This window comes from Panthera pardus, unplaced genomic scaffold, assembly GCF_024362965.1.
Source record: "Panthera pardus isolate Hobbes unplaced genomic scaffold, ASM2436296v1 HiC_scaffold_1, whole genome shotgun sequence".
NCBI classification, from domain to species: Eukaryota; Metazoa; Chordata; class Mammalia; order Carnivora; family Felidae; genus Panthera; species Panthera pardus.
Genome location: NW_026526654.1, coordinates 69,247,011 through 69,268,332, shown reverse-complemented (window position 1 = coordinate 69,268,332; position 21,322 = coordinate 69,247,011). Strand labels below are relative to the sequence as shown.

The 21,322-nt window shown below is 36.6% G+C and overlaps 2 protein-coding genes across 17 annotated transcripts in view; one reads left to right on the top strand and one right to left on the bottom strand.

Annotated features, from left to right (window-relative positions):
• The window catches only part of LOC109265964 (histone-lysine N-methyltransferase SETDB2-like), an 89,134-nt gene extending 79,349 nt beyond the window's left edge, over nucleotides 1-9,785 (bottom strand). For 4 of the 6 annotated variants that reach the window (XM_019447605.2, XM_019447598.2, XM_019447601.2 and 1 more), the window contains exons 1-3: nucleotides 9,150-9,785; nucleotides 7,879-7,974; nucleotides 1,802-2,166 (exon numbers count right to left, since the gene is read on the bottom strand). In XM_019447605.2, the coding sequence (XP_019303150.2) occupies nucleotides 1,802-1,817 (16 nt within the window). In that variant the 5' untranslated portion in view covers nucleotides 1,818-2,166; nucleotides 7,879-7,974; nucleotides 9,150-9,785. The remainder of the gene's footprint in view (nucleotides 1-1,801; nucleotides 2,167-7,878; nucleotides 7,975-9,149) is intronic. The other 2 variants (XM_019447599.2, XM_019447600.2) reach the window with 2 other exon arrangements.
• A 96-nt stretch (nucleotides 9,786-9,881) lies between these two features.
• CAB39L (calcium binding protein 39 like) overlaps nucleotides 9,882-21,322 on the top strand; it is a 135,552-nt gene continuing 124,111 nt past the window's right edge. For 5 of the 11 annotated variants that reach the window (XM_053899691.1, XM_053899697.1, XM_053899705.1 and 2 more), the window contains exons 1-2: nucleotides 9,882-9,988; nucleotides 20,343-20,491. The gene's annotated coding sequence lies outside the window, so the exon portion shown is untranslated. Of the gene's footprint in view, nucleotides 9,989-10,107; nucleotides 10,435-20,342; nucleotides 20,492-21,322 lie in introns of those variants that run through there. The other 6 variants (XM_053899685.1, XM_053899689.1, XM_019447606.2 and 3 more) reach the window with 6 other exon arrangements.

Sequence of the window (21,322 nt, the reverse complement as noted above, 5' to 3'; positions counted from 1 at the left end):
GATGGCACCAAGCTACCAGCAAATTTTCTAGTATAGTACCAGTATATTTTTCACCATCAATTTCACTTAAGAATATCCTTAATAAAGCAATATAAATGGTTACCACAGTACAATGGCTGTCTCAAGCAAAAGCACTAGTGAGACTGTTTGAATTACAGGCCAAACCAGCTAATTTTTTTCATGGAAAACTATTTTTACTTAAAAGTACTAATAAAAATTATAGTATTTTTAGACTTGGGTGTTTAACACACATTTTCTTGAAAAAAAAAAAAAAAAAAAAAAGTGAGCCTACCAGCTGAAGTTCAATATTGACAGCATTTGTTGCTAATGATAAAATTCACACTACCAAGTTAAAATTGGAAATTTGTAAACTTTACATGTGCCCTGGTAAGCCTGATAGCTTCTCAATAATTAATCACTTTTCAAGGAAATGGGTAGCAATATTAACAAATGTGATTTTTTAAATATTGTATGATGAAATGTGTCAATATCTGGAAAATCTGCATGATTCATTGAACCAATATTTTCCAAGTGGCCAATGCATATTATAAAATCATAAAACACCTATTCAATGTGCAATAGATTTTCTGTAACAGAGTGTTAAAAAACTCACAGATATGTGTTCAAATTTCACACTACAACTGACCTGGAAGGAGTAACTACTTGTTGAGTTTTATAGTTGTATCCAAAAAAAAGTCCACAATTAGCTGAAAGGCTATTAATACTCTTCCTTTTTTCAACTTTTTGTCTGTGTGAAGCTTCATTTTCTTTATACATTTCAACCAAAGCAACATATCACAATAGACTGAATGCAGAAGTACCTGTGACTCTATACTGATATAAATAAATGACTGAATAAATACATAAATGGGAGAAAGGAGCTAAATCTCCCTTGGAGAAGAATTCCAAATAATTAATGTAGATATTCCATTCTCAAAGATGGGGAGCATAATCCCCATTCCTTGAATATGAACTATATATGGGGATTTCCTATCAAAAGTACAGCAGGGAAGCAAAGGGAGAGAAAAAAGTAATTTACAGTGGAGAAACATAACACTATGTCTGACATAACACTATGTCAGCCAGGTGATCAAGCTCAGTATCAATGAGAGAGAAAGCATGTTGATATCATGTACTCTTGGCATAATGTGGTAAAAATGGCACTTTACCACTATGGTCTTCTTCCCAAAACTCGTAACCCCAGTCTAATCATGAGAAAAATAAATAAAACAATAATTCCAATAGAGGGGTATCCTACAAAATACTTAGATACAAAATACTACAAAATAAAAAACAAGTCTGAGCAACTGTTATATCTAAGAGGGCCCTATGGAGATATGACAAGTAAATACAATGTGGGATACTGGAACAGAAAAAGACATCAAGTAAGAACTAAGGAAATATGAATAAACTATGGACCTCAGTTAATAATAATGGTTCATTAATTGTAACAAATGTACCAGACAAAAATAAGATGTTAATCATCAGTAAAAGTGGATGTAGAAGATATGGGAACTTTCTGTACTATCCTCTCAATTTTTCTTTAAAAAGTAAATCTAAAAGTGTTCTAAAAAGTAAAGAATAATTTTACAAAAGTACATTAAAGAACTGACTTAGCTTTACAGATACACAATTAATTATCGACTATCAAAATGTTGGCTACATGAGAATAAGTCCTAAATTCCTTCAAATGTAGAACCGTCACTTGCAGTGAAAAACCTTGAAAATTCCACAATTTGGCTAAATTAAGTAGTCTACATACTTTTAAACATAACGTTTAACAATGGTTTTCCAAACGTACCATTTTTTTCTCCCATCTTTTGGTGTTGTTTATAAACAAAAGTCTTCAAAATTAACTTTATCAATGGACTGAAATCACTTTGATAGGAGAATATAACTGGAATCCAACTGTGGTATCTATGAAATTTGTAGTTCTCAGAGAAAACACATCATTATGGCATTCTAAGCCCAATGTTCTTGGATACTTGAATTTTCAAATGTAACTGTGGTTGAAGAAACTTTGAAAAATGACCGCTAGTCCAACCTGATGACAAGTCCATGCAATTTCATCAAGCAAGTATTTATAGTCATATCAGATCATTGACAATATCTTTTTTAAAAACAAAAACCAACTCCATCTTTTGGTCCATGGATGCATGAAACATTCTGTAAAGAAAACAACAAAGATTGGTATATATTTGTAAAGAATAAAATATATATAAGAAAAAAAAGACTGTTATAACAATGCCTGTATCTTTTAAAATAGCATAAACTATTATAGAAACAAGAATACATATTAACTGGAAAAATGTGTAAAATATCAAAATTATGAAATTACAGAGAAATTAAGTATCACCCATATTTAAAATACTGTCAGTTAACATAAACTATCCCCATTTTTTTACTTAACTTTTAACTTTTTTTTTAATGTTTATTTATTATTGAGAGACAGAGAGACAGAGCGTAAGCATGGGAGGGGCAGAGACAGGAGACAGGAGACAGGAGACAGGAGAATCAGAAGCAGGCTCCAGGCTCTGAGCTGTCAGCACAGAGCCCGACACAGGGCTTGAACTCATAAACCACGAGATTGTGACTGGAGCCAAAGTCGGACACTTAACCAACTGAGCCACCCAGGTGCCCCATTTACTTTTTTAACTTTTTAAATTTTTAATAAATACTTTATAGAAACTTTTAAAATGGGGATAATAGCGCTAATTACCTCAAAGGCATGTTGTGAGGATAAGAGTTACTTAGAATGGTGCCTGGCACATACAAAGGACTCAATAAACACTAGCAATTATTATTATTCTTTCAGTATATATACTTTAAAAATAAATTTTGGATTTTAGTGTATACAATTTCTTAATAACCTTCTACTGGTAACATATCTTGCACTTTTCCCCCTCGTTAATATTTTTCTATAATATGACTTTTAAGTGGCTGTATAATGTACTTTGGTCAATAAACCACATATTATAGTACACTCAAAACTTTTAGTAATTAAATTTTCATAAATTATTAATTAGTACTGTAAATAAACCTCTATATTGGGGATTTAGATTATTTCCATTTTTTCAAAATGATAAATGCTGGAATATACTTTATGCATATCTCTGATTATTTCCTCAAGGAATACACTTAGAGATGGAACTAATAGGTCAAAAAGCGATCAATAATTCTCAGTCTCAAGATATTAATCAACATATGATAAATTCTGCTCCCACTCCCACACCAAACCCAAATGTCAGATTTTTTAAAATTAAAAAATATAGTCATGCTAAAGACAAAGAGGGAATTTTCTATGGACCAAGTCTGTGAGACCTCCCTAGGGAAAAGAAACAGATGGGAAGCTGAAGAGATAATGCCAACCACCATCGTAACACAGCAAATCCTCTCAGAGAAGATGAATGCACAACTCAGAGTCATCAAATACCCAAGGAAAGCTACACCATCAAAAAGAGACTTAACCAGCCCACCGAAAGATGGGCTTATCGTCAAGAGGAAAACAGAGCATCCTGAAAATAATTTTAAAACAAATGCTATTAAGGCACCTGGGTGACTCAGTTTGTTAAGCATCATGATCTCATGGCTTGGGAGTTTGAGCCCCACTTCGGGTTCTGTGCAAACAGCTAAGAGCTTGGAGCCTGCTTCAGATTCTGTCTTGGTGTCTCTGTCTCTGTCTCTGTCTCTCTCTCTCAAAAATAAACATTAAAGGGGCACCTGGGAGGCTCAGTAAGTCAGTTGAGCGTCTGACTTCAGCTCAGGTCATGATCTCGTAGTTCTTGAGTTAAAGCCCTGCATCTGGCTCTGTGCTGACAGCTCAGAGCCTAGAGCCTGGAGCCTGCTTCGGATTCTGTGTCTCCCTCTCTCACTGCCCTTCCCCTGCTCACACTCTGTCTTTCTCTCTCAAAAATAAACACAAAACAACTTTTTTAAAAATGTTAAAAAAATTAAATGTTATTGCATTTAACGTCCTCAAAGAGCTAAAGAAGGAAATCTCATCCATGAAATAACACAATTTTGAAAAATAACCAATTAGGTATCTTGGATATAAAAATAGTTGTTGAATAAACTCAATAGATAATTGAATAACAGCATAAACTCAGATGAAGAGCCAGTAGTAAGCTGGAAGACCGAGTTGAGTAATTCACTCAGAACGCAGAGGAAATAAGAGGAATAAAACAGAGAGAATGAAGAAAAGGCAATAATGACCAAGAATTTCTCAAAACTGGAAAACATATAAGCTCACTAAGGGTCCACTGGGTACCAAGCAGGATAAAATACACACTACTAGACAAACTGTGGATAAACTTTGAAATATCAAGAATAAAGACAAAGTCTTAGAAGCTTCCAGAAAATCTAGATTATCTAAAAGAAACACATATCATACTGGTAATCAGACTTCTTACCAGAAATGTCAGAGGCAGTAAGTTAAGGCAAAATAAGTCTGAGCCCAGAATGCCATTTCACCCAAGCTATACTTCAACAGAGAAGGTTAAAAAAAGAGACTTTTATAGACATTCAAAAAGCCAAATAGAGACTCTCTGAAAGAAATAAAGAAGTACCATCGTTGATTAAAAAAAACTAACCTAGACTGAGGTATAAGAAGCAATAATTAGCAAATGACTAAAACACATTAATGCTAAAGACAGATTAAAAATGGGTTTTAATAATAAGTGAAACAAAAATGATAGAAATAGCCATAGGAAGTTGTATTCTTTTATAGAAGGGGGGTGGGAGGGGATCACTGCAAAAGTAGAGAAAGTAAAGTAGAAGCATGTCAAGTTCTTCTTCATAGGGAGAATATTAATACTAATTAAATTTGGATCTTGTTAGGAAAATATAAATTTAAGAACTATGCTGAAAATATAAAGGTAATATATATTTTTTATTTTTTTTAAATAAATTCAAGATGGGTCAAAGAAATAAAAAATTTTTTTTAATGTTTATTTACTTTTGAGAGTGTGCACGCGCGTGTGAGTGTGTGTGTGTGTGTGTGTGTAAGCAGGGCAGGGGCAGACAGAGAGGGAGACACAGAATTTGAAGCAGGCTTCAGGCTCTGAGCTGGCAGCACAGAGCCCAATGCGGGGCTCGAACTCACAAACTGCAAGATCATGACCTGAGTCTAAGTTGGGCGCTCAACTGACTGAGCCACCCAGGCACCCCTAGAGGTAATAATATATTTTAAAAAACATGTAGAACATAGAAAACTTGGGGCCAACCTCAATTAGAAAATGGAAATGGGAGGGGCGCCTGGGTGGCTCAGTTGGTTGAGCATCCAACTTCAGCTCAGGTCATGATCTCATGATTCATGGGTTTGAGCCCCACGTTGGTCTCTGTGCTGACAGCTCAGAGCCTAGAGCCTGGAGCCTGTTTCAGATTCTGTTTCTCCTTCTCTCTCTGCCCCTTCCTGGCTCTCCCTCTCTCTCTCAAAAATAGACAAACATTAAAAAAAAAAAAAAAAAAAAAAAAAAAAGAAATGGAGGGGCACCTGGGTGGCTCAGTTGGTTAAGCGTCTGACTTCAGCTCGGGTCATGATCTCCCAGTTTGTGGGTTCGAGTCCCACATCTGGCTCTGTGCAAATAGCTCAGAGCCTGGAGCCTGCTTCAGATTCTGTGTCTCCCTCTCTCTCCTCCTCCCCCACTCACGTGCGCTCTCTCAAAAATAAACATTAAAAAAATTTTTTTTAAATAGAAATGGAAAAATAAGATATAAAAGATACAAAGAGAAGTACGGTAAATAAGAGGACAAGAAAAAGGCCAAATTGTTAATCACAAAAAAGGTGACTGTGTTAATCTTACTTACTAAAGGACTCTCAAACTGGATTGCAAGCAAAGCCTAGTTATGATATTTTAAAATAAGAGACCCACTTAAATTACACAAAATGTCATCAAAAGCTTGAAATAACACTATGTGAAAAAAGATATACCAGCAAATTTAAGAAATATTCGTATCAAACAAAATAGAATTTAATATGAAAACCAATAGAAGAGACAAAGAGAAATATTTTACACTGACAGAACAATTCACATGTGTATCTAACTGAAATTACTGACTTAATACCAAATAGGCTCAAGAAGCAGAAATCCCAGTTAGAGGCAAAAGTATAAAAAAGCTAAAACAACAGTGAAAGATCTTACCAGAGCTACACACCACGTATTTCCACCTCATCCCCATTATACCAGGTCTGTTAAGTTTTATAGATGTATTCTACAAAACTTTCAAGGAATGAATAATTTCTATCATATACGAACTGTTCCAGGGCAGGAAATATATGGGAAGCCACTTAACTTTTTTTTTTTTTTTTTTTTTTTTAACATTAGTATAACCTTGGCATGTAAGAAATTCAAAGTCAAAAGCACTTAGGGGTATAGAAGCAAATATAGTTAAGTAAAAATATACCCAGTAAAGTATATTACCAAAATAAAATTTATCCTAGGAATACCTAAAAAGTTTAACATTGGAAAGTTTATCAATGTAAATTCCTACATTATCATATGAATGGAAAAACCAACATCTGAGATGCAGAAAACAAAACAATTCAATGAAAGCCAGCAACTATTCTGGAGGCTGGGAGATGGGGGACTCTTAGCAAACTACCAATAAAAGAGAACTTCTTTAGGCCGATAAATACTCTCTACTAAAACCTAGCAAGGAACATCATACTTAATGATGAAACCTTAGAAGCATTTTTATTAAAGTTAGGCACAAGGATGAGGACACTTGCCACCACTGCTCTTATTCACTATTGTACTGATGTCTGTGACAAATGCATAAGATAAAAAAACACCTAAAGATTTTAAAGGAAAACAAGATCTACCTGTAGAATAAACAAAAACAAAATAAAGTTAAAAGACAAGGAAAGAGCTGAGAGAAAAGACTTGTAATCTATTTTAACAATAGTAACAAAAAGGGTACATAGCCAGAGACATTGAAGAAAATTTTATTTATTTTTTTAATGTTATTTATTTTTGAGAGAGAGAGAGAGAGAGTGTGTGAGAAGGCAAGTGGCAGAGAGAGAGGGAGACAGAATCCAAAGCAGGCTCCAGGCCCTGAGCTGGTCAGCACAGAGCCTGACGCAGGGCTCAAGCTCATGAACCGTGAGATCATGACCTGAGCCAAAGTCGGAAGCTTAGCCGACTGAGCCACTCAGGTGCTCTGACACCGAAGAAATTTTTTTTTTTTTTTTTTTTTTAGAAATTTTTAAAAATTGTATAGGATACATGGTATCTAGGACACATAAAAAACTCTTTAAACCATTAAGAAAAAGATGACTCAACAGAAAAATGGGTAATTTTTAAAATAAATTATAGAAATTTACATAAATTATAGGTTAATAAACATGAATAGATACTGCAACCTTACTTAGTAATCAGAGAATGAAAACTTTTTTTAAAAAATGACTATTCATTTCACCCATCACATGGACAAAAAGAAGACAGTATCTCGTGTTGTTCTAAAAAAAATTTTTTTAAATGTTTATTTTTGAGAGAGAGTGAGAAAAAGAGATGGACAGAGTATGACCAGGGAAGGGGCAGAGAGAAAGAACAGAATCAGAAGCAGGCTCCAGGTTCTGAGCTGTCATCAGCACAGAGCCTGATGAGGGCCTCGAACCCACGAACCCTGAGATCATGACCTTAGCAGAAGTCAGACACTCAACCGACTGAGCCACCCAGGCACCCCATCGTGTTGGTCTAGACTGTAGGAAAATTGAACTTTCAAAACCTTTTTTGGGATGTGTAAATTAGTAGACGTATTTTGAAGACAAATTTGTCAAGACCAATTAAAATTAAAAATGTTCATAACTTAAAACGAAGCAATCCCACTTTTAGGTATATATCCTTGAGAAATAGCACATGTACACAAGATAATACATACCAGGGTTTCCCTGCAGCATTGTCTATAAGGTGAAAAACTGGGAACAACCAATGTCCATCAAAAAGAGAATGGCAAATAAAATGTGCTATATAGTACCTATCAAACAAGATATGACTTAATATAAAAAAACCAGTAAGAGACAAAAATAAATATTTTACATTAACAGAACAATTCAGCCATACACTAAAACACTACCCAGCATGCATAAAAAATGAGGCATAAATTATAAGCTATAAATAACGTGTATAGACTTCAAAAACACTGTCAAATGAATAAAGCTACAAAATGATAGAGTATGCCACTATCACCATTTTTGAAAAACTACAAATGCATACATGAACGTATAGAGAATATTAAGTATAAAAAAAGACTTGAAGGTTCTGCACCAAAGTGTTTAGTATGGGGTAGTGAAGGGAAACTCAGGGATTGTGCTATCTGTAAGGTTCTAATTTTGCAAAAGGAGAATGTTAATAGTGTACTTAATGTAAAACTTAAGTATTAAAAGTCCGTTTTACAGGCTTTTGGAGCACACGGCCAAACTCCTCTCTAAAAAGGTTCTACCAACTCCTATTTCCACCTACAGTACACAAGCAGACTAATAGTTTTTTAAAGAAAAGCTCTCACCGCTGTTGTTCATACCTTGTGAAATTTTAAAAATTACTGAACAGTAAAGCATGTTTAGTGAAGAAAATTTGCAAAATATGGAACATAAAGAAGAAAAGTTAAATCACTCTATTTCGCTTCAACTTACGGTTGCCTTGGTTTTGAAAAACAGGCTGTTTATGAAACTGTGACCATTTCTTCTCTATTTCTCATTTCTTAATTACGATGACAGTAATAAAGTTTATTGAGTATAAACCCTGTGTCAGGCACACTTCTACATACTTGACTTAATAATCTGCATAACAATCAGGAGAGAAAACCAGCATGCACGTTTTTGAAGAGGATGCTAAAGTGTGTCACACGGTGACAGCGACAAAAAATAAGGAACCGGGCAGGATGATTTCAGAGCCTGTTTTTTTTTGTTTGTTTGTTTGTTTGATTATTCCACTCTACCTTTTGGAAGTTACCTCTTGGCCTCATACAGAACTCACTGCAGGTTTCCACATAATGAGGAGCACAGTTCATTAGCCACTGTTCCTTATTTTACTTAATGGGTAATTACTTATTGGGTTGTGGTTGATGAGAGTCAGGTGCCTTTAGGATCCGATCTCAATTACGTGATCTTGGACAAATGATTTCTACTTATTTAGGGCTCGTGTAAGTCTTACCTGTGAAATGGGTCAGTGGTTAAACCTTCATATTCTGCTTCTGGATTTTATACTGCAGTCCATTTTTCTGCAGTCCCTTTTACAGCCTCTGGTTCCCAGCTGCTTAGGAGTCACCTCACATTAAGGTGTGCACTCGGAGACAGAAACTGAAATGGGGGTTGAGAACTCAAAATGCCCGCGGTCCCTCCTACAGCCTGGGACTGCAGGTGGGTAAAAGAAAAAAGGAGGTTGCAAGGGCTGGGGTCCACTCGGCCGAGGGTTCCGCCGCGTTCCCAGGTCTCAGGCCAAAGGAGCTGTCAGGGGGCCACCCAAGGCCGTGCCTCGGCTCCACTGGCTCCACTGCTTTATTCCGCCCGCCAGACCTGAAGGCTGCGCTGGGCCCGCTCCGTTGGCGAGGCTGGGTTTCCCCGCGGGTCGGGCTCTTCGCCGACTCCACGCCACCAAATCCCACGACCCCAGATGCTCCCAAGCCAGGAAGTACTTCACCATTTACTAGACCTCACCTCTGCAACAACTGTCCCGCCTCGCCTCAGGCGGGGAAGGAGGACCGCCCAATCTCTTTCGTCCAGGCCTTCCTAACGCTAATCCTAAAAGGGAGGAGTCGTTCACCGAAAGCTCCCCCTACTCGGCCAGGAGCCCATTGGTTGGACACCCTACTGGGTCCACACCTCTGAGGATCCGCGCGCTTATCGCCGGCAGCGCGGCGGCGCCGAATCGCGCCGCCTCCCGATTGGCTGTCAGTGCTCTCGGCTTGTCTCGCGCTCTCTGGCTGGGCCAATGGGGATATCTGCAGTCGAGAGGCCAGCATCGTTGGAGTGGTGGCGCAGCTGTTTCCTCCGGTAGGTGTTCCGCTGCCATCTTGTGTGTGGCTAGGACTGGGCTTCTTGGAGGTTGGAAACTTACTTAGCGGCTCCAGGTGTGGAGGGGTCCTGAGGGAGCAATGGAGGCGAAGAGGGGTCGGAGGGAATACACCTGGTGCCTTCCTCACTTACCTGAAAGGGAGAGGTTTTCTTGGGCTGAGTCTCAGCCCTGGCTAGAGAGAGTGATGAATGGTGGTTCTGGTGGGGCGGGGGAGATCCCAAGCTTTGGTTTCTTCGTCATTGTGAGGGCTCTGCTGCCTTAACACTGATTCCTTGGGTGCCAGAGAGCTACACCCATAATCTTTGTCTCGGAAGACTGACCATCAACTCTCCTAAGGAGGTTGTCTGATGGATTGATTCAGAAAGGAAGAAGGCTGGTTATTAATAGAAGGGGAAAGAGGGAGATGCCTCACCGCTACCCTCAGGTTAGCAAGAGACATCTTTATTGTCTGTCGTTTGCGAGGGAGTGACTGCTAAAGTGTTGGTTCTTGTCATTAGTTATTCTCTGACTAAGGCCATCCTTTGGTAATAGTAGGCGTCTAGTTCTGCGTTTGGGCAGTTTTATATATTGGTATGCAGCCAGCATTCCTGCAGTGGTCTTTTTTTTAAATCTGGAAAGTGGTGGTCTTTGCAGAAACAGTGGAAGTGAAGGAAGAACTTTGGTAGCAAATCTTTGTTTCGCTGGTTACGATCTGTTGAAGCTTTAGGAATTTCTTGGTCTGCCTTGACTTGCTTGGTTGCTTTGTCAGGGACAAGGAGGCGTTTGTAAGGAAAAGCACCTTCTGAGCTCTTTATGGGGTGGGAGGAAGAAAAGAATTACCTCCTTTTCCTGATCTTTTTTTTTTTTTTTTTTTAATCGAAGTAGAAAGCACGCATTAGCTTTCATTTTGGAGGAAAATTTATCAGATCTGAAAACCTAGCCGATAAAAGGCTAATATTTTTGATGAGAAGTTTTGACATGCATTAGACCAAAGCAGAGATACTTGCCTTATTGCCTTGGGTTTAGTTTTCCAGTTACCCAAGGTTAACTGATGACTCAACCTAGTCAACAGCAGTAAAACAATTGAATGATTAAAAACTAATTTTCTTTTTAAGATAATGCTTTTTAAATCTTAAGAAGCCTAAGTTTCAAGAGTTCAATAATTTAGTGTTGAGTTGATGGCTAAGGTACTTGTTAATACCAGCTATCATAAAGTAGCTAAGAAAGATCAGTGGCTAAAAAACATAAAGAGCACATAATGGCAGCTCAGTACTTGTTTGCTGAAATTTTTGTATAGCATTCTCATGTAATAGCATCTGGTATATGTTCAGAAGTATAATTGTTGAATGAATAAATAAAATAATGCAGTAATTGGAAGGTGTGGACATACATTTCTTTTTAGCCTAACTGAAAAATAATTTTTTAACCTGCTTTCTAGAATACTTGATTGTCAGTTCTCTGAACTAAATTTATTTGTTGCTTCCAGTTTATGCATACAAATAATGTTATGGAGAGGTTCATAATCCTTTTTTGTGAGGTCTTTTTATGAAATCTTAATTCAGAGAAATTAGAAATGAAGATGAGCCCTTAAGTAATAATGCTTTATTTGCCATTTTTTTTGAAAGCAGTTTCAGTAAATGAATACCAAACTTACCAGTGCTTTAGATCTCTTCTGCTTAAGAATTTCTAGTTTCTTTTTACCACTGCTTAAAGTCAAAATACTGCATCTGTAAGTTTACTTTATTGCTTGATATGTTCTGTAATTTTTAAATAATAAACTAGGTAAGTATGAGATTTTTCTTTGAAGAATACAGTTCTCTAAATTTCGTAATGTATAATTTGAAGATCCTTACAGATTTTTCTAAATAGTACTTTTGCATGAACAATGCTAAGTGATTTTAAGTACAAGTGATTTAACTTCCATTGGTATGTTAAGGATTATTTTTCGGGGCGCCTGGGTGGCTCAGTCGTCCGACTTCGGCTCAGGTCATGTCTTGCAGTTTGTGAGTTCCAGCCCTACGTTGGGCACTGTGCTGACAGCTCAGAGCCTGGAGCTTGCTTCGGATTCTGTGTCTCCCCCTCTTTCTGCCCCTCCCATGGTCATGCTCATGCTCTGTCTCTCTCTCGATAATAAATAAACATTAAAATTTTTTTTAAAAAAGGATTTTCATTGCAATCTCATAATATATATATACATATATATATACAAGTGTAGATTTTTTTTCCCCATTATCAATTGATGCATGCTGTTTAATTAGAAAAAATGTAGTAACACCTTTGAAATGAATATGGTATGTTGTGGCAGAATATAGAGTAAATCTACTTATCTTCATAAAAAATCAATAAAAACTGCTCTCAACCTGTTTGGAGTTATTGCATTTGATATTTTAGAAATCTAAATGATTTTATTAGTGAAGTTTTTGGGGTGTAAGCACTTTTAAATAAAAATAACATTTAAAATATGATAGATTTTTCCACCTCATTAACTTAAAAACCAAATTTGCATGTAAGTCATCTCTGTTTAAAATTATTTTTGAAGTACTACTTGAAATACCTTTTTATGCTTTGCAGTAATTTTGATCATACAAATGTTACTTTGGGGGAACATTTTGAGATTAATTTTCAGAAATATTTCTATATTCCTCATTAATTGGTGCATTTTGCCATCACTTTTCTAGTCTTTAACAAAATGGTTCATTATGGGGATAAATGTGACTAAAAATAAAAAATGATTTAAAACCGTATGAAGATCAAAATCACCATTGAAGTCTGTGGTGTTCTGTTAATCAATGAAATGATTGAATGCCTGAGTCATGAGGATGACCGTTAACTACAAAAAATGCTTGCGAGATAAAACATGTGGGACATTCAGATTATTTCATTTAAAGAGAAAATGTTTCTTTTTAAAAGGAAATATTTGAAGTATTATATATTTAGCCTTTTTTAAAAGAAATTGAAAAACTATAATTTTGCCTTTACTATGACTTCTCCCTTTGTAATAATCTCATTTGTTTTTGCTGTTTAAACTATAATTTTTGTGGGGGCACCTGGGTGGCTCAGTCGGTTGAGCGCCCAACTTCAGCTCAGGTCATGATCCCACGGTTTGTGAGTTCGAGCCCTGCGTCAGGCTCTTTGCTGATGGCTCAGAGCCTGGAGCCTGCTTTCGGATTCTGTGTCTCCTTCTCTCTCTGCCCCTCCCCCACTTGGGCTCTGTCTCTGTCTCTCAAAAATAAATAAATGTAAAAAAATAAAAATAAATAAAAAACTATAATTTTTGTGCAGATAAGCCATAATTCTATGTCAAATTCTGTTCTTTTACGCTCTTAGCACTCATTTCTCATAGATTTTTGGACAGCTAGATCTACTCAACTTGTATGCAACTCAACATCTTTTATGTTTCCTATCTTGATTAATGGTGTAGTTATCTTCTGAGTGGATCAGATTTAAAACTTCAAATTCTTGGGGCACCTGGGTGGCTCAGTCAGTTAAGTGTCCGACTTTGGCTCAGGTCATGATCTCACAGTTTGTGGGTTCAAGCCCCGCGTCGGGCTCTGTGCTGACAGCTCAGAGCCTAAAGCCTGCTTTGGATTCTGTGTCTCCTCTGTCTCTGTCCCCCCCGCCCCCCACATAAACATTAAATAAATAAATAAAACTTCAAATTCTTCCCTCTCCTCTTTGCCCAACTCTACAATCTGTAGCTTCAACCTCCAAAATCACTTTCCTCTTTTTTCTACTTTCATTGCCACTGCCTACTGTAGGTCCTCTTTTTCTTAACATTTTATATGCCACTGTATTTTTGACAAAGCCTTCACTTCTCAACTTGGAATTTGTATTAGTTAAGATGTACGTTTGTGACATTCTATACGTATGTACTGTGACAACCTAAAAAAATAATTGTGGCCCCTAAGTTTTTTAATAAAGTTATTTTATTTTAAAAAATTACAAATTTCTTTCATATCTAAAAAGATGAGCTAATTAGGTTGCTTTGGTGCAAAAAATTGTGGGGAGTCTCCAAGATCCTCCTGACCTGTTGCTCTGCCACTTCATCCTTCAGCTCCATCTTGTGGACCAAGATGGCTGCTTCACTTCCTGTCATTTTTATGCCACATACTTAGGTTAAAAGGCTGAAAGGTATAATGGTAGGAAACACAGAATATTTGCACATGGGGGTTGGAATAGGATTTTATCCTCTAATTTTTAAAAAGCTATATTGTCACAAATTTTTAAGTAACAATTTCAGTGAGAATGTCATGAACTTTTGATGATTCTGTTTGGTTCCTACAATTAGATTTGGGAGGAATAAGGTGTGTAGCTTGCGATCCTCAACTATCACTTGCAGACTTGGGGACTACTTTATACTTTCCTTTTCTCTGTAAAAATGGTTCTCACTGCCTTCAATTAACCTTTGAAAGTAATGGATGCCTAGCTCAACTTCCTCTTTGGAATATAGACAGGTTTAATTTAATCACAACCTCTTCTTGCCCTGTACTCAAAGTCTTCGTTTAAGCATGTTTTATATTACCTTGTTTCTCACAGGCTGTGACAAACAAAATAATTCCTTGGAAAGCAAGACTTGTTCCTGAGTCATGAACAAGTTTGCATGCAGTTGTTATTGGATGCATGTCTGCTCATTTGAAGTATATTTCATATTTCAAATAGGATAAAAAATTGGATGGGAAGGTCCATGGTGGGCCTAGCTTGCTTTACATGTCAAGTAGGATCTATACCTGTGGAGGATGTACTGGTCTCTTACCAATCAACAAATAAGAACATCAATACCCTGACAAAAGGAGCAAAAGACATGAACTCATGATCACAAAATAACAAGCACAGATGGCTTACGTGAAAAATATTTAACTTGTAATTAGGGAAATAAATACTTACGTAAGCAATTTGTAGGGCACCTGGGTAGCTCAGTTACGTGTCTGACTCTTGGTTTCTGCTCAGGTCATGATCTCGCAGTTTGAGTTCGAACCCCACATCTGGCTCTGTGCTGACAGTGCAGAGTCTGCTTGGGAGTCTCTCTCTCCCTCTCTCTCTGCCCCTCCCCTACTCACCCTCTCTCTCAAATAAATAAACTTTAAAAAAATTTAACAAGCAGTTTGTTAGAACGCATTGAGACAAAACTATATATACTCTGACCCTTTGTAAGGAAACTTCTATGGAAATGGAGATGGGGTCAAAGCTTTACGAACACAGTGTAACTGTATTTGGGAATAACTGGAGGTAAGGAATAACTAATGGTAGAAGAATGGTTTTATAAATTATTACACATTCATCATGGTAGACTATATTTCAGCTTGTTAAAAGTATTTTCAAAAGGTGTTTAATGATACAGGGTACTTAATGATGTTGGAGAAAAGTCACCATTTTGTGTTAAATGAGAAAAGTATAGAATAGTAATTGAGGAAATGAAATGAGATACCACTATGCAGCCCATATAGAATGGCCAAAAAAAAAAAGGAAGGAAGGAAAAAAAATAGCAAGTGCTGGCAAGGATGCAAGGCAACAGGATTCAAATCTTGCTGGTGGGACTGCAAATACCAGTCATTTGGAAGACAGTTTGGCAGTTTTTAGAAAATCAAACATGCCTTTATTATGAGACCTGGCAATCTCACTTCTAGGTTGAAGTCATCTAATTTCTGAGTTCTTTTTATTTTTGATTTGTTGGGTTCTTTCAAAGGTGTCATCTTTTCCTTAATGTAATGTTATATGGCTCATTTTTATTATTTTTTTTTCTTATAACAGTATGTATTTATAGCATAGTCAGTTTCCCTGTGTATTTATGTTATCCTGCACTAGGAAGAGGTTTGTTTCTGTATTACATTGCAAGGATGTACTACTGCAGTTTTAAAAAACCCATTCCCCAATTAAGAGACATCTGGGTTATTTCCAGTGTTTAGTGATTACAAATACAACTGTTATAAATATCTGCAGAGAAGTGATTTTAGGTTTCATTTCACTTTTCTTGAGAAAAGCATAGAAGAGTCCTTGGGGAAATGCAAATTAAAATCATAATGAGATGCCATTACATACTCCATATAATGGCTAAAAACTAAAATGCACACATTTTCTATAAGTATTTGTATGTACAGATACTCAAAATGTATAAAACATGAAAAGTTACCAATAACACCAAAAATATCAGATTTATTAGTAAATATATGGGCTCAACTTAATGAAAAAGGTTTTCGGATTTGTGTATACAAAAGGTAGAGCTATACAAGTTATTAATAATAAAGGGAATTAATAAATGAAGAATTTAAAAAACAATAATCAAGGGAAGACCAAAGATACATCAGATAAATGCAAATTTTAAAACAGGGTTTTCATCTTGGTATCAGACAAGGCAGGATTTAATTCAAAAAGCATTAAAATAAAGGATATTGTCCAAGTTAAGGGCTACATTCACAATTAAGATTTTTTTAAAATGCCTATTTATCAAATAATACATCAACAGCTTTTATGAAGTATAAACTATAAGAGATGTAAGGAGAATTAGAAATCTGCTAATAGAGGACTTTCACACACCTTTCTAGTACCACTAAGTATACTGTAGGGTAAATCTAGTTTATATCAAAGTTTCAAAGTTGAAAAGAATACATCTTTTCAAGTGCACAGGAGACAGTTTAAAAAAATCTGCTATATTAGACCACAAAGAAAACCTCAGTCCCCCCCCCCCCAAAAAAAGTCAAACTTTTGATCACATGCAATAAAACTGGAAGATAATTTTTAAAATAAAAAATAACACGTGACTAAAGGTGTCTGTAGGACTATGGTAACTTTCTAAATCCAGATCTCACCATACATTCTTTACAAACCATACAGATCTATAAAGAGAGCAAATAAAACCACCACCATCCTTGCCTAACTAATTTCAAATTATGGGTATGTACGGAAGTAAATGCTGAAATGCAGCAGAGTGAGCTCTGGCACCCATGCTGAAGTGGCAAATGAGGTTGACACTGTTGAGAACAGGAGAAGGAAGCAAGATCTAGAATCAGTAGAATGCAGATAAAATAACTCCAGAAAGTGAAAGCCCTACCCTAAAGAAGGAAATACTAACAAATTTGAGACCTGTTAGATAAAAGGAAGGGACTTGAAAGCTCATGGGACCAAAGAGGCAGTCTGAGAAAGGTATTGCTTTTGAGATAAGAGGAGAGTTGGAAGGGACACTATATACCTGGAGACCTGGTGGTAAGAGTAAGAAAAGATAGTAGAAATTAGGGATCTTGATGAAAAAGAAGATACATCAACCACTCTCACCCAAAAAGGAATCTTTGATTTAAAAAACTGTACTTTATCAAACCAACAGAAGGTGCTGTTGAACTAGAAAATCTAGTAATTTTTCTGAATCCCTCACTCCTGTCTATATGCTATTGTTAATCTGGCTTAGGAAAATTAGAACATTTCAAAATGAAAAGATACTGGCACATAACATCCATATAAAGTTATTATAAGTAGAAAACATAAATTTTGAGTCAGAATATTTCAGCTGATGAAAAGTCTCTCCCAAAATATTCAACTATAAGAGCTAAAGAAAACCACAGCACAATACTCCTACCTGAATTAAATATCCACGGATAAGCATTTGCAGAGATAAAGTTCAAATACAAATTCAGAACCCCAAAACAAATGGACAAAAAGAGGAAGATGTGAAAAGTGAACTTTGCTGATGTGAAATTTGCTGAACTGAGGAAATAAAATGAAGAAAAATCATCTTTTAAAATGAAGCTAGGGGCGCCTGGGTGGCTCAGTCGGTTAAGCGGCCGACTTCGGCTCAGGTCATGATCTCGCGGTCCGCGAGTTCGAGCCCCGCGTCGGGCTCTGGGCTGATGGCTCAGAGCCTGGAGCCTGCTTCCGATTCTGTGTTTCCCTCTCTCTCTGCCCCTCCCCCATTCATGCTCTGTCTCTCTCTGTCCCAAAAATAAATAAACGTTAAAAAAAATTTTTTTTTTTAAATAAAAAAATAAATAAATAAAATGAAGCTAAAGTCCAAGATACCTAAGGGAGAATAGAGTTCCTGAATGTAAGAGGTATTGAGGAAAGACTTGAAGATAGCCAGAAGAAGGAAAATTAAATGAAGAAAGAGAAAGAGCAAATGATACAGACAATATGTAAAAATTAGAGTTCTTAGGAAGAGAAGAGCAATAGCAGAACTAATATTTAAACTTCAATCCATGAAAACATTCTGGAATGAACAGAAGACTCAAATTGAAAAGGCTCATTGTGTACTGAAAAAATTGATCTAGAATGGTCAATTCCAAGGCATATCCTAGTAAAACTATTGGACATTCAAGTAGTGAAAAATTCCTATAGGCTTCCAGGTAGACAGAAGACATTAGGAACAAATTTCTCAAGAGCAAGATACAAAGCAGAACAGGCACAGATTGTTAAAGTCTATGAAATTGTAAGACGGGGATTTTATAACTATGACTCCATCCCAGAAAAAGTGAAAACCATGATAAATTCCATACACTAAAAAAAAGTTACATGATGAAAAGTATCATAAGCAATGTAAAAAGACCAGTGACAAGGTAGGAAGAAATAATTAAATTTACATCACAAAGAGCTGATCTCCTAGCTAATCTCTTCTAATAACCTAGAAGTCAGAGCAAATGACTGGCAACCCAATAGAAAATTGGGCCGAAGATATGAGAGGTCACAGAAAAAGAAATGCAGCTGACAAACACACAAAAGATATTTAACTTCAGTCATACTAAGAGAAATATAAATAAAAGCTATACTAAGGGGTGCCTGGGTGGCTTAGTTGGTTAAGCGTCTGACTCTTGATTTCAACTCAGGTCATGATCTCATGCTCAGGCCCCAGGTCTGGCTCCTCTCCGAGCTTGGAGCCTACTTAAGGTTCTCTCTCTCCCTCTCTCTCTGCCCCTCCCCTGCTCGTGCGTCTCCCCCCCCCCCCCCACAAAGCTATACTAAAAATTATAGCTACACTCAAGCCTTTCTCACCAAAATCCAAAGTTATATAATATGTTCTGTGGATTGTGGGGAAACAGGCACTTTGATGAATTGCTGGTAGGGATACAAAAGCACAAATCTTGGGAGGGAATTTGGCAGTATCCAACCCGTGTGTATAATATACATATATTATATGTATACTAAATTACACGTGCATTTACTTTTTGACCCGGGCACCTAACTTCTAGGAATCTGTTCTAAAGACACAGTGACATAAAATATAAACTGGCATTTGTATGAAGTTACTCACAGCAGCATTACTTGTATTAGCAAAAGATTAGAAACAACCAAAATGCCTGTTAATAGGGGACTAGGTAACTAAAGTACATTCAATAGTGGAATAATCTCCATTCCCCTTCCAAGTTGCTGTTTTCTCCAGAAGTCATAAAAGAGAGTGTAGAAAGTCTACATGTACCAACATTGAATGATCTGCAGAATATATTATGAAGTAGAAAAAACCCCAAAGGCATGAAACAATATATAATCTATAGGTAGAAGGAGGGAATGTGAAAGGTGCCAACAGCGGACGAGAGATTTCTCTGTTACTTATTTATATAGTTTTGACCTTTGAATCATGTATGTTTACATATTCAAAAATTAAATTAAAAAAGTAGAACTGAAGGCACCTGGATGGGTCAGTTGGTAAGTGTCTGACTTCAGCTAAGGTCATGATTTCATGGCTCGTGAGCGAGCCCTGAGTCCGGTTCTGTGCTATCAGCTCAGAGCCTGGAGCCTGGTTTGGATTCTGTCTCCCTCTCTCTGCCCCTCCCCCCCCCTCTGTCTCTCTCTCTCTCTCTCTCTGTCTCTCTCTCTCTCAAAAATAAACATTAAGAAAAAAAGAACTAAAAGAAAAATTTAAGAAGGAATGGAAATAAATTTACGTAACTGTATAGCGTTTTGGTGTCATAACCATACAAGAAAAGGAACAATTTCTAGTGACTTTAGGACCTAGATTTAGCATTATTATTGTTATATTGTTATTTTTAAAGTATTTTATGTATATTATTGGGCAAAATAGATGTAAAATATCGATAATTGTTGAACAAAACCACAGAAGTTCGTTAAGGCTGTAAATTAAGAAAATGTAGTCTCAAAATTTCTTTGACAGATTGAGCAAAATGGAAGCGAAATACAAAAAAACACAGGACAGCTACATAACAGAGTACATGTTATATGGCACTGTGTCAGACACTATATATATATGATTTGACTCTTGCGTATACCTATGGAGAATCATGATTATTTTATTCCTAAAAGGTTCAGAGAGGTTACATAATTTGCTTCAGATTAGACAGTTACAGAGTGGGAGGTTGAGATTTAAACCCAGATCAATGTGATTCCAAAGCCTGTGCTTTTTCTACTACATTATTGCAGGATTTCAAATATTGAGAAGAAAGAACATCAGGAGCTAAATGTTCTATTTAAACCAGTAGTTGCTGCTCAGAAAATACATTAATATGCAGACCCTAAGTCAGTGGTTTATATGTTCTTCATGCAAGAGCAATGCACTAAAGGAGAGAAGTGTAAGTTTTCTCTTATTTCTGATGGGGAAATGTAAACACACATACACATATATCCTTATATTGATGTCGAAGATAAAAATTTTGTGAAAGTTGCCATCAATGACTGAAATTAATAAAAGATGCAAACTAAAAGTGTGGGAAGTAGGAAAGAAAAACTCTAGTAGGCATGGATTTTTATGATGCTGTTAAAAGCAAAAAAAACCCTGTGCTCGCTTCGGCAGCACATATACTAAAAGCAAAAAAACCCTTCAAAGCTTCTCTTTGTGATACTTAAAAGCTCTTTTAAGCTTTGCACAGCCTTTTTATAAAAATTGGCCTCTAGGGGCAACTGGGTGACTCAGTCAGTTAAGCGTCTGACTCTTGATTTTGGCTCAGGTCATGATCTCGTGGTCATGAGATTGAGACCAGTGTCAGTCTCTGCGCTGGACCCTGCAGGCATGGAGCCTGCTTAGGATTTCTCTCTCTCCTTTTTGTCTGCCCCTCCCCCCACTTGTATGCACATGTGTGCATTCTCTCTCAAAATAAATAAATAAAAACATTTCTAAACATTGGCCTTTGAGATACTAGCTTAAGTAAGTTATGTTTCCTGTGGAAGATGAGGGCTAATGGATATATTTTGGGGGTGCTAGGGCTCCCCTTCTCTAAGCCACCCCCTCATACCACTACTGGTTTCCCCTGATGATAAAATATTTTCACTTAGTTCAATGCTACTTTCTAAAAGTTCTGGCACTTGAAGTAATTGGGGTAGAGGGATTTTCCTGTTTTAATTGGTTTATCTATATATGATTATGGTGGAAATTTAATTTGTAATTCTATATACCTGATAACAGT